Source organism: Vicia villosa, linkage group LG5, assembly GCF_029867415.1.
Source record: "Vicia villosa cultivar HV-30 ecotype Madison, WI linkage group LG5, Vvil1.0, whole genome shotgun sequence".
Taxonomy (NCBI): Eukaryota; Viridiplantae; Streptophyta; class Magnoliopsida; order Fabales; family Fabaceae; genus Vicia; species Vicia villosa.
In genome coordinates, this window is record NC_081184.1 from 16,822,082 (window position 1) to 16,834,285 (window position 12,204).

The following is a 12,204-nucleotide window of genomic DNA, read 5'->3' on the forward strand; positions in this document are numbered from 1 at the left end:
GAGTCACTTTCCTTAAAAGTATTTCAAGCACTCTCTTAATTGTCTTAGAGTTTGGAAAGCAAGAATACCCAGGATAATGTCAGCCTTACTCGAGTGTGCACAAGACCGGTAAAGAACTCGAATGCAAGGAAGAGTGTCTGGAATAATGAAGAGGATTTATGATTTTGTGTTGTTCATTTTGGATTCATAAATGTGTATTTATAGGCCATGCATGTGTTGTTTCATAAGTTTGCAACTCTTGATGAAACAACACCGTTTCACCATATATTGCAATGGTTCATCTATAATGACACAAGACACCCCTTCATGAAATGTTGTAAATTTGAATTCAAAAAAATAAATTTATGCAACAACCAAAAATCTATTCCTATTTTTTTCGTCACATTAGAACACACTATGGTAATTATTATTTTATAATTTTTAACAATCCCCCACTTGTTCTAATAATGACAAAAACTCATTCCAGAAATAAAGATATAAAGAGTGTTGATACAATTAGGTATCTTTCTATTTAAAACTTAACCTTAGTGAGAATAACGCAAAGTTTAATCGGTATATTAGGTAGCTATACTTTTAAACCATTAATCCATGTGATTAGACCGACGTTACCTTACACACACTCTTTTAAAGGTTCTTCCTCTGCATATCTCGCTTAACACTTATTTATGGCCATATGCTATCCTGTTTCATGAATTTTTCATGAGAGAAACTCCAACTCTCACTTTGAGACGGCACCATCTCGAAATTCACATAGGTGAAGTTCATATTGTGTCCTTTTCCACGAGACACATATCCTCAGTATTGAACTTCATTAAGAGTTTTTAAAATAAGACTCAACCCTTGTTTTAAGGTCAACATTATCACGAAATGTTCGACAATTACCCAAATCAACGACTTGTTAGTACCCATTGAAAATCTTGAGGTTAATGTTCTGTTAACGTAAGATTGGGTTGCCGCCGCTGTCGGAACTCTTACTCAAGGAGTTTCAACCCCATACCTCTCGAGGTTGTTTTTACTAAGTCTCTGGCCAGTGGCTTAGTAAACGGATCTTCCAAATTATAGCTTGTTCGTATATAGGTGAGTGAAATGATTCCATCCTTAATCAATTTTTCCATGAACGAATGTCCAATATGCCTAGACTTTCCATTGTACACTTCGTTGAACGCTCTTGCTAAAGTGGCTTGGCTATCGCAGTGTATCATCACCTTTGAGACAGTGTCCTTAGCCAATGGAACTTCCAACAGAAGATCCCTCAACCATTCTGCTTCTTGACCTGCGGAAGCGAGAGCCACGAACTTTGATTCCATGGTCGAAAGCGTAATTCATGTTTGTTTCTTGCTCTTCCAAGAAATTTCTCCTCTAGTTAGTGTAAATATCCACCCAGTTGTAGATTTATGATCTCCAACATTAGATATCCAACTCGCATCGGTATATCCTTCTAGTATGGTAGGGAACCTACCATAGTGAAGGCCAAGATCTTTGGTTTTCAGTAGATAGCCAAAAATCCTCGTGATTGCCTTCCAATGTTTAGTACTTGGATTACTAGTAAATCTACTCATTTTACTAACTGCAAATGATATATCGGGTCTGGTACATTGCATTAAGTACATGAGACACCCTATTACACTTGCATATTCCAATTGAGACACTGCTCTTCCATTGTTCTTTTGAAGTTTGACGACATGATCAAAAGGAGTGGTTACCTCCTTAAATTGTAGGTGTTTGAACTTATCAAGCATTTTCTCAATATAGTGTGTTTAACTAAGTTCATAACCCCCACTATTTCTCTTAACTTTGATCCCTAGAATTGTATCATCAAGTCCAAGATCTTTCATCTTGAAAGTGGAAGTTAGAAACCTCTTTGTTTCTAAAATTCCATTCAAATCATTACTAATTATCAGCATGTCATCGACATAGAGACAAAGGAATGTTATAATGTTTTTGCACACCTTTGTGTATAATCACTTATCATAAGAATTAGGAATAAATCCATTAGAGAGTATCACAGAATCAAACTTTTGATTCCATTGTTTTGGTGCTTGTTTTAAGCCATATAAGAATTTGATAAGCTTACACACCTTTTGTTCATTTCCAGGAAGCACGTAGCCTTCTGGTTGTTCCATGTATATTTCCTCATCGAGATCTCCATTTAGGAAGGTTGTTTTGACATCCATCTATTGAACTATAAAGTCATTCAAAGAAGCTAAGGCAAACAACAATATAATTGTGGTTGTCCTTGCTACTGGTGCATAGGTGTCAAAGTAATCTATGCCTTCCTTTTGTCTAAATCCTTTTGCCACTAGTCTGGCCTTATAAGTGTTTAACGTACCATCACTATGGTACTTTCTTTTAAACACCCACTTGCATACTATGGTTGTTTTTTGCTTCTATAGATGCATCTATGAAAAAACCAAATTTTTTGAAAAAAAATGTGCTCTAGATGTACATCTACGGAAACAGAGAGCATAAATGAAAAATCGCCAGGTGGCTGAGAGAATCATAGGGTGCATTGAAAAATTCCATTCTTTTATCATTATATACAAAATCATTCTTTAGAAAAATATCACATATCTTTTTATTTTTAAAAAAAAAAATCATTTTCTAAGTCTTCGCTTAATTTTACTCACTATATACTTATTGATTTGTAAGGTCCTTTGCAAAACCTAACTTCCAACTTGATATCCCTCGATCTTCATTACAACCAATTGAGAACAACTAATTGAGGAGGCCAATACCTGTTTTTCCAAAATATGCTTCCTATTTGGATTACTCAATGAACAAATTTGGTTCCATTATCCCATAAAATATTGGTAACTACCTTTCTTTCACTACATTTTTATCGCTTTCAAATAATACAATCTCTAAGGAAATATTCTAATTTCATGTGCAATGCTTCAAATCTTCAAGTGCCTGATATGTCCATTAATAGCAAGGGTTAAAGTATAGAACCAGTTTCGTTTCATAAACTAGTTAGAAAATATTAATTTTTCCCTTAAACCAAAAATTATAATTTAGCAGAAAATAATATTTTTAAAAATATATATATTTTCCTGAAAATTAAAAAAATCTAAAATTAATTTTTTGATAAACAATTTATGTTTCATTCTCTTCCTCCTGTCACATCCCGATTTATGGGGTATAACAACTCTCATAAGGGTTTTTTGTGTTATGATGTGTCTAATCACCGCTTTCGAGTTTCTAGAAATGTTACATTTTTTGATAATCAATTTATGTTTCATTTTTTGACAAGAGGAAGAGAATGAAACATAAATTGATTATCAAAAAATCTAATATTTTCCTGCTCTTTAAATTGCATTGCACTATTAAAAAACTGAACCATTTAAGTGGTTAATGAACTGAACATTTAATTTAAACAATTCAACTTCAGTTTAAAACCGGTTTAGAACCAGTTTCGTTTCATAAACTAGTTAGAAAATATTAATTTTTTCCTAAAACCAAAAATAACAATTTAGTAGAAAAAAATATTTTTAAAAATATATATATATTTTACTGAAAATTAAAAAAATCTAAAATTAATTTTTTGATAAACAATTTATGTTTCATTCTCTTCCTCCTGTCACATCCCGATTTATGGGGTATAGCAACTCCCATAAGGATTTTGTGTGTTATGATGTGTCTAATCACCGCTTTCGAATTTCTAGAAATGTTACATTTTTTGATAATCAATTTATGTTTCATTTTTTGACAAGAGGAAGAGAATGAAACATAAATTGATTATCAAAAAATCTAATATTTTCCTGCTCTTTAAATTGCATTGCACTATTAAAAAACTGAATCATTTAAATGGTTAATGAACTGAACATTTAATTTAAACAATTCAACTTCAATTTAAAGCCGGTTTAGAACCAGTTTTGTTTCATAAACTAGTTAGAAAATATTAATTTTTTCCTAAAACCAAAAATAATAATTTAGCAGAAAAAAATATTTTTTAAAAATATATATTTTCCTGAAAATTAAAAAAATTTAAAATTAATTTTTTCTTTGAAAAGTTAAAAAACAATTCGGAAAAATATATTCACTATATGTAATATTTTTATGATTCAATAAATTATTTTTACTTAAATATAGTTTATTTTTATATTTAAAATAAAAGAGAAAAGACGTTATTGTCGGGTTTCTTCACACGGAATATAATATGTATAATATATTAATTAAAATAAAAGACTTTAGTCAATATTAATTATTTAAATTATTAAAATCACAGTAATTAACTATGGTTTATGATGAGGTTGAGGTAGTAACAAAGTATAATTAGTCGACACTGCTAGAGAGTGATAATAATAGTGATGCACTGTATACAACTGCTTTTGATTAATTAATTTTTCAATTTATATATTTTTATTTATGTTGGCCGTTTGTTTGATTTGCAGATAAATATAAGAGCATCATTTCTAATTTTGTTATCTGACAATGGATTTAGTTACAAATAGAAATCAAATTTAAAAAAAAAAACACATATATATATATATATATATATATATATATATATATATATATATATATATATATATATATATATATATATATATATATATATATATATAATAATCTGGAGATAAATTAAAAAAAAAAACAATTTTTGAAATAATTTATAAAATAAATTTGACTTTTAATTATAAACTGGATTTAAACCAGTTTATAACTAGAAATGATTGTAAATCAGTTTATAAATACAATCTAGTTCAAGACCAATTTAAAATTGAATTAGAACTGCTTTAACAGTTAATTGGTTTTTTATTAAAGTGGTTTTCAAAAACTAAACTGAACCGTTAATATGGTTCAGTTTAGTGCAGTTCTTGAACCATGAACACCCCTAATTTAGAGTTATGTTAGAGTTGTAACATTAAGATTGAGAGAACCAAGAGTCCTCATCTTAATTATCATCTTATTGTATTCTATGTCAGTTTTGATTCAAGCCTATATAAAGGCTTTGTAATGCTAAGAAAGATATAGCAGTTGGTGGTGAATTCAATAAAATAGCAGTTTTAAAGCATATCTTCCACCAGTGGAAGTATAGTGAGAAAAGTGTCTAGTGCAGTTTTAAAGCAATATCTTCCACCGGTGGAAGTATAGTGCAAAAAGTGACTAAATCCAGTTTTTCTCTGCAGAATATTGCAACACCATAATTTATCACATACCACCAACACATAAAGTAAGTCGGAAATTCGTCTTCCAAACTTTACGGGAATATTACGGGCTTATCATATAGGATTATACATAAATAACAACAAATGCAGAAATATAAAATGCTATTATACTAATTATAGCACACACTAGATCCTACTAAAACTGTGTAAGTTTTTCCTCTGTGAGTTTCATATTCAAGATGCATCCAAGGAAATATTTTGCAGAGAATTTTGTCTGCAAGTTTCCAATAACCTACCCTCCATTTCTTCCAAAACATGATCGGACTGATAATCATTCCGAGTCCAAAAACAAATCCCAATTCTACACTTAAAAAGTTCCAGTCTATTAAACAAACTATGCTTTCACATGTTGGTTGTGAATGCAAGTCCTTCCTCTCAACATCTTGTATTTCAATTAATGGAGGGCCAAATAGTCCATCATTTCCTTCAAAGGAAGAAGCTGGAAACGATTGAAGTTGAGTACCTGTTGGAATCTTTCCCATCAAATGATTGAAGGAAAGGTTTAAATAAGAAAGGAAGGACAAACTTGCTAGCTGCACATGAATTTCACCATCCAAGGAGTTATTTGAGAAGTCCAATGACTCTAATTGTTTCAAATTCCCTATCGAAGATGGAATTTCACCTGAAAGACCATTGTTTGAAAAGTTCAAAATATAAAGTGCTTTCAAGTCCATCAACGACTGAGGTATTGGTCCTTCAAAAGAATTGAATGAGAAATCAATGGCTTTGAAAATTGTTAGAATTTTAACCAAATCTTGTTGTTGACCTTTACATGTAACTGTAACACTATCATGATAATAAGGGTAGTCGAGTGACATGTTGTAGTTGATGTCACGTGCAACATCTTCATTATATATCATTCTTTCCCAGGTTGTAAAATACCTTTTAGGTAGTGTTCCGTTGAAATTGTTGAAAGCAATGTCTACAATTTGAATCGATTTCCAAGGTTTATTTTCTAAGCATTCTATAGAACCATGAAATTTGTTATTCCTCAAAACCAAGACACTAAGTGTTGGTATGTCATTTAAGAAGCATGGAAAATGATCAACAATTTTATTTGATCCAATGTCAAACACCTCTAAAAATGAGCAATGGGACAGAGACCTTGGAATTGGCCCTTCTAATTGATTTCCATGGAAGTTCAATCTGGTTACAAAACAAAATTTTGGAAACATATCTAGTATAGAGCCAGTGAGACTATTATTTCTCAAATCTAACACTTCAAGTTCAAGGTTACCTGTCATTGTCAATAAACATGGAGGAATTGTTCCAGAAAAGTTGTTGAAGGAAATATCTAGGATTTGAAGTTGTGAAGCATTGCACAAGTAATTAGGGACGCTTCCATGTAAGTTATTGTGAGAAAAAGATAAGAATTCCATGGATGATAGGTTGCTTTCAATATATTGTGGGACAACTGAAAAATTATTTTTTGAGTAGTCCAAAAAATAAGGATGTTTAGGAAAAGAAGGTATTGACCCTTGTAGTTTGTTGTTATGAAGGTCAAGACTTCCCAATTTGGAAGTAAGACTTTGAAAAGGTCCTTCTAAATTAGTGAGGAAATTGTGAGAAACATTGAAGATTTCAAGATCTCTTAATTTCCACATCCAGTTAGGTATTTTTCCTTGGATTTGGTTATTTGAAAGGTCTAGAGAGAACAATGTTGATTGATTTATCAAGAAACTAGGGAATGACTTCAAGTTGCAGGATACCAAACTTAGATATCTAAATTTCGGAACAGAATACAAATCAACATTTGCAACATTCACATCGATTGATATGTTGTTGTAAGAAAGGTCTAGTGTAGTTAAATTTCTAAGCTTCAAAACCTCATCTAGCTGCAGTGACCCATTCAAGCTGTTAAAGGAAAGATGTACCTCCTCCAGTGATGGGAGTGTAAAAAGGGACGAAGGAATACCACCACTTAAACTATTATGAGAAAGGTCGACGTAGGTAAGGTGTGAGAGGTTTGACATTGATTTGGGAAGTGTTCCATTAAATTGACAATAAGAAAGATCCAAATGAGATAAGAATCTCATGTTGCTAATAGTGTGTGGAATTGTTCCAGAGAATTGTGTGCTTTCCAAATTAATGCTATAAAGAGATTCACTCATTGAATAGTCTGGAAATGACCCATGAAGATTGTAGTTTCCTGATAAATCAATAACTGAAAGTGTTTTAATTTGAAAGATTTTTTGTGGAAATGTACCAATCAATCCACAATCATGAAGACTCAGGGTGGTTAGATTTTTCAAATTCGCAAATGTTTCTGGAATTGGGGATGAAAAATTGTTCCCATCAAGAACAATGACAGATAGGTTCACTAGTTTAGTGAGGGAAGAATCAAGGGGTCCTGATAGATCACAACCAGACATACTTAACTCTTGTAGGTCACGCAACTGCAACAAAGCATTTCCCCATTCATGTCCCATAGTTGATATAATTATACCATCTAGATACAGTTGTTTAAGACTGATTAGATTTTGGAGAAATGTATGTAGATTTCGGTCGCTTATTTTCCGCCCTTGTTCTTTTGAAAAGCTATAAAGAGAAGAGAGATCAAGAGTAACTAACCTTGTAAGCTTTGAAATCTCTTTAGGAATATTCCCCACAATGTAAGATTTTGACAAATTCAAATGATTCAGCATCACCAACTTACTGAATTCTGACGGAATGGGAGAACCAAAATTGTTATAAGCCAAATTCAAGTTTTGGAGATGTTGGAGACCAAAAAGACTACTTGAATTATCAAATCCACCATTGATTTCTTCTTCACTTAGATCAAGGCCAATAACATGTCCCTCGTTGTCTCATGTTACACCACTCCAATTACAACATGCAGAGTTTTCGTTCCATGATTTTAGTTTGGTGGAAAATTGAGGATCAAATGTGAAATTGTTTTTAAATTGGAGCAACAATGATTGTTGATCTTGGAGACATTTGGCAGAGACAACAACATTGAGATGAATGAAGTAGTAGCAGAGAAAGAATGAAAGTAATGTAGTTTTCATTGTTATTTCTAATTGCTCTTAGTTATGTGACAAATAATAGTCTTATAGATGTAGTTTAAGGCTGGAAAATTACACTAATAGAACTTTCGCTGAAGAAGAGCAGTGTGGAAAAGATTTCCATTTAGTTTTGAGAGGCAGACTAACCTTTTTGTTTTCTAGTATTTGATTATGATACAACTCCAAAAAACAAGTCATAATAAGAAAATCAAAACATTCACTAACTATATGGCTCTATAGTATTTTATCTTATATCTTTAGATATTTTCTTATATTTTGTAAATCACATATTTAAAAAATTCTTCACTTTTTAAATTCTAATAATTAAATAACATTTCAAATTAAGATTTAAAAATGTATTTTGTATTCTCTAATACATTGTAGGGTCATTTTTGTGACTTTGTGTGATGCAAAATTGTGATTGAGTTTAATTTGAATGATTCAATTCTTTGTTCTCAAGGTTTCTTCTAAGTAATGTTTGTAGTCGTACATTATCGACCGTGTAAAGCCAACAAAATAGCATTCAATACAATTATTTGTTAAACAAACTTTTCCTCAAATTAGGAAAAATAAATATCATCAAGAACAATATTGAATTAAAAAAATTGAGTTGTCTCTAAATAATAATTTTGCTGATTTGTCATTCTAAGTTTTTTTCTTATCCTCTCTTAGAATCTTCTCAGCCTCTATTTTTCTGTCATGAATCATTATCCCCTAAATTAGTTTAATATAGAATTCATAATCATCGCTCAATAAATTAATTTAATATCTGATGGTACAACTTAAAAATTATAGATTTTTATTGTCTCGTCTTTTAAAAAATTTGTTACACTAAAATATCATTAAATTGAAATTAAATTTTCATTCTATTAAACCAATTTAGTTGGTAACTGGACAAGAACATCTTATCTTATAGGGCGTTCGAATCTGCAACATCTCATTTATTTATTTTTAAAAATCAATTAAAATCACTAGTCTACTTGGAAAAAATTTAAACATGATGTTCCCAGTTATTAGTTATTAGTTGTGCAGGGCATGAGGTCAAGCTGCTACTAGATTAAAAAAAAACTCTCATTAAACTTATTGAATTTATGTAAAATTAAGAGTTCTAGACTATGTTTACTTTATTTGATTATTTGTGATTTTATGTTTGATTTTGAGTAAGGAAACAATATTTGTCAATTTCTACAAATTTTAGTTTTCTAAATTTTTGTGGCAGAGGTTTTTTTGTATGGTGGAGTTAACTCACAATGTTGAATGGTTGGGACCCCTATTACCATTACATATTTTGCTATGATAATAATTTACAGGACGAATCCCCTTATTCACTCTGCTTGGAAACCAAATTGATTTCAAGATAAATTGCAAAGGTCCACAACAGCTTAAGTTCTTTAAAATTGTAACAGCTTCACTTCCATTGAACAATAAATATGGAAATATAAAATACTATTAGCACACAGCCACACACATTAAAACTAATTAGCACACACATAAAATACTATTATACTAATTAGCACACACATTAATACTAATATAAAATACTATTATACTAATTAGCACACACATTAATACTAATATAAAATACTATTGAACAACAAATATGTTACTACCACCTTAAAACTGTGTAAGTTTTTCCTCTGTGAGTTTCATATTCAAGATGCATCCAAGGAAATATTTTGCAGAGAATTCTGTCAGCAAGTTTCCAATAAGCCACCCTCCATTTCTTCCAAAACATGATCGGGCCGATAATCATTCCAAGTCCAAAAACAAATCCCAATTCTATACTTAAAAAGTTCCATTCTATTGAACAAACTATGCTTTCACATGTTGGTTGTGGATGCAGGTCCTTCCTCTCACCATCTTGCTTTTCAATCAATGGAGGGCCATATAGTCCATCATTTCCTTCAAAGGAAGAAGCTGGAAATGATTGAAGTTGAGTACCTGTTGGGATCTTTCCCACCAAATGATTCAAGGAAATGTTCAAATCAGAAAGGAAGGACAAACTTGCTAGCTGCACAGGAATTTCACCAACCAAAGAGTTATTTGAGAAGTCCAATGACTCTAACTGTTTCATATTCCCTATCGAAGATGGGATCTCACCTGTAAGACCATTGTTTGAAAAATTCAAAACATATAGTGCTTTGAAGCCCATCAACGATAGAGGTATTGGCCCTTCAAAAGAATTGAATGAGAAATCAATGGCTTTGAAAATTGTTAAAATTTTAACCAAATCTTGTCGTTGGCCTTTACATGTAACTGTAATACTATCATGATAATATGGGTAGTCTTGTGACATGTTGTAGTTGATGTCACGTGCAACATCTTCATCAGATAGCATTCTTTCCCAGGTTGTAAAATACTGTGTAGGTAGTTTTCCATTGAAATTGTTGAAAGCAATGTCCACAATTTGAATCGATTTCCAAGGTTTATTTTGTGAGCATTCTATAGAACCATGAAATTTGTTATTCCTCAAAACCAAGACACTAAGTGTTGGTATTTCATTTAAGAAACATGGAAAATGATCAAAAATTTGATTTGATCCAATGTCCAATACCTCTAATGATGAGCAGTGGGACAGAGACCAAGGGATTGGCCCTTGTAATTGATTTCCATGGAAGTTCAATCTACTCACATGACAAAACTTTGGAAATGTATCTGGTATGGGGCCAGTGAGACTATTATTTCTCAAATCTAACACTTCAAGGTAACTTGTCATTGTCAATAAACATGGAGGAATTGTTCCAGAAAAGTTGTTGAAGGAAATATCTAGGATTTGAAGTTGTGAAGCATTGCATAAGTAATCAGGGATGCTTCCATGTAGATTATTCTTAGAAAAAGATAGGAATTCCAAGATTGGTAGGTCACCACCATTATATTGTGGGACAGTTGAAAAATTATTGTTTGAGTAGTCTAAAAAATAGGCATATTCAGGAAAAACATGTATTGACCCCTGCAGTTTGTTGTGATGCAGGTCAAGAACTAGCAAATTGGAAGTAAGACTTTGAAAAGCTTCCAAATTGGTGAGAAAATTGTGAGAAATATTAAGTTTTTCAAGATTTTGTAATTTCCATATCCAGTTTGGTATTTTTCCTTGGATTTGGTTATTTGAAAGGTCTAAATAGAACAATTTTGATTGATTTATCAAAAAACTAGGGAATGATTTCAAGTTGCAGGATGCCAAACCTAGATATGTAAAGTTGGGAATTAAAGACACATTTGCAACATTCATATCGATTGATATGTGGTTGTAAGAAAGGTCTAGTGTAGTTAAATTTCTAAGCTTCGAAACCTCATTTAACTGCAGTGACCCACTCAACCTATTAAAGGAAAGATCTATCAACTTTAGCGATGGGAGTGTTTTAAGGGATGAAAGAATTTCACCACTTAAATTATTATGAGAAAAGTCTAGGTAAGTAAGGTGTGTGAGGTTTGACATTGAGTTGAGAAATAAACCATGAATTTGACCACTTAAATTATTATAAGAAAGGTCTAGGGAGGTAAGGTGTGTGAGGTTTGACAATGAGTTGAGAAATAAACCAAGGAGACTAGTTGCATTATCAAATGAACCACAGATTTCTTCTCCTCTTAGATCAAGGCCAATAACATGTCCCACGTTGTCACATCTCACACCACTCCAATCACAGCAAGTAATGTTTTCATTCCACAATTTTAGTTTGGTGGAATATTGAGGATCAAATGTGAGATTGTTTTTTAATTGGAGCAACAATGATTGTTGATCTTGGAGACATATGGCATAAGCAAGAGTGTGATATATGAAGTAATAGCATAGAAGGAATGAAAGCAATGTAGTTTTCATTGTTATCTCTGTTTGCACTTAGTTATGTGAGAAATGATTGTCTTTTATAGATGTTGTTTGAGGCTGCAAAAGTATAAAGCAGTATGAAACACGTTTTTTGATTTTATGATAAAAAGGGCCCTACAAATTGAATAGTCTAAAATATTATAACTTTTCATAAAGATAGACTACATGCATGTTGTTGATTTCAAATGTAATGATTAAAACTAAACAT

General features: G+C 31.5%; 1 protein-coding gene and 1 pseudogene across 1 annotated transcript; both read right to left on the bottom strand.

Annotated features, from left to right (window-relative positions):
• Nucleotides 1-4,894: 4,894 nt before the first annotated feature.
• LOC131606356 (receptor-like protein 7) lies at nt 4,895-8,204 on the bottom strand (annotated as a pseudogene).
• Nucleotides 8,205-9,134: 930 nt separating this feature from the next.
• LOC131601429 (receptor-like protein 43) lies at nt 9,135-12,016 on the bottom strand. Its single transcript, XM_058873236.1, has one exon. The coding sequence runs from the start codon at nt 11,988-11,990 to the stop codon at nt 9,780-9,782; it is 2,211 nt and encodes a 736-aa protein (XP_058729219.1). The 5' UTR covers nt 11,991-12,016; the 3' UTR covers nt 9,135-9,779.
• Nucleotides 12,017-12,204: the final 188 nt, after the last annotated feature.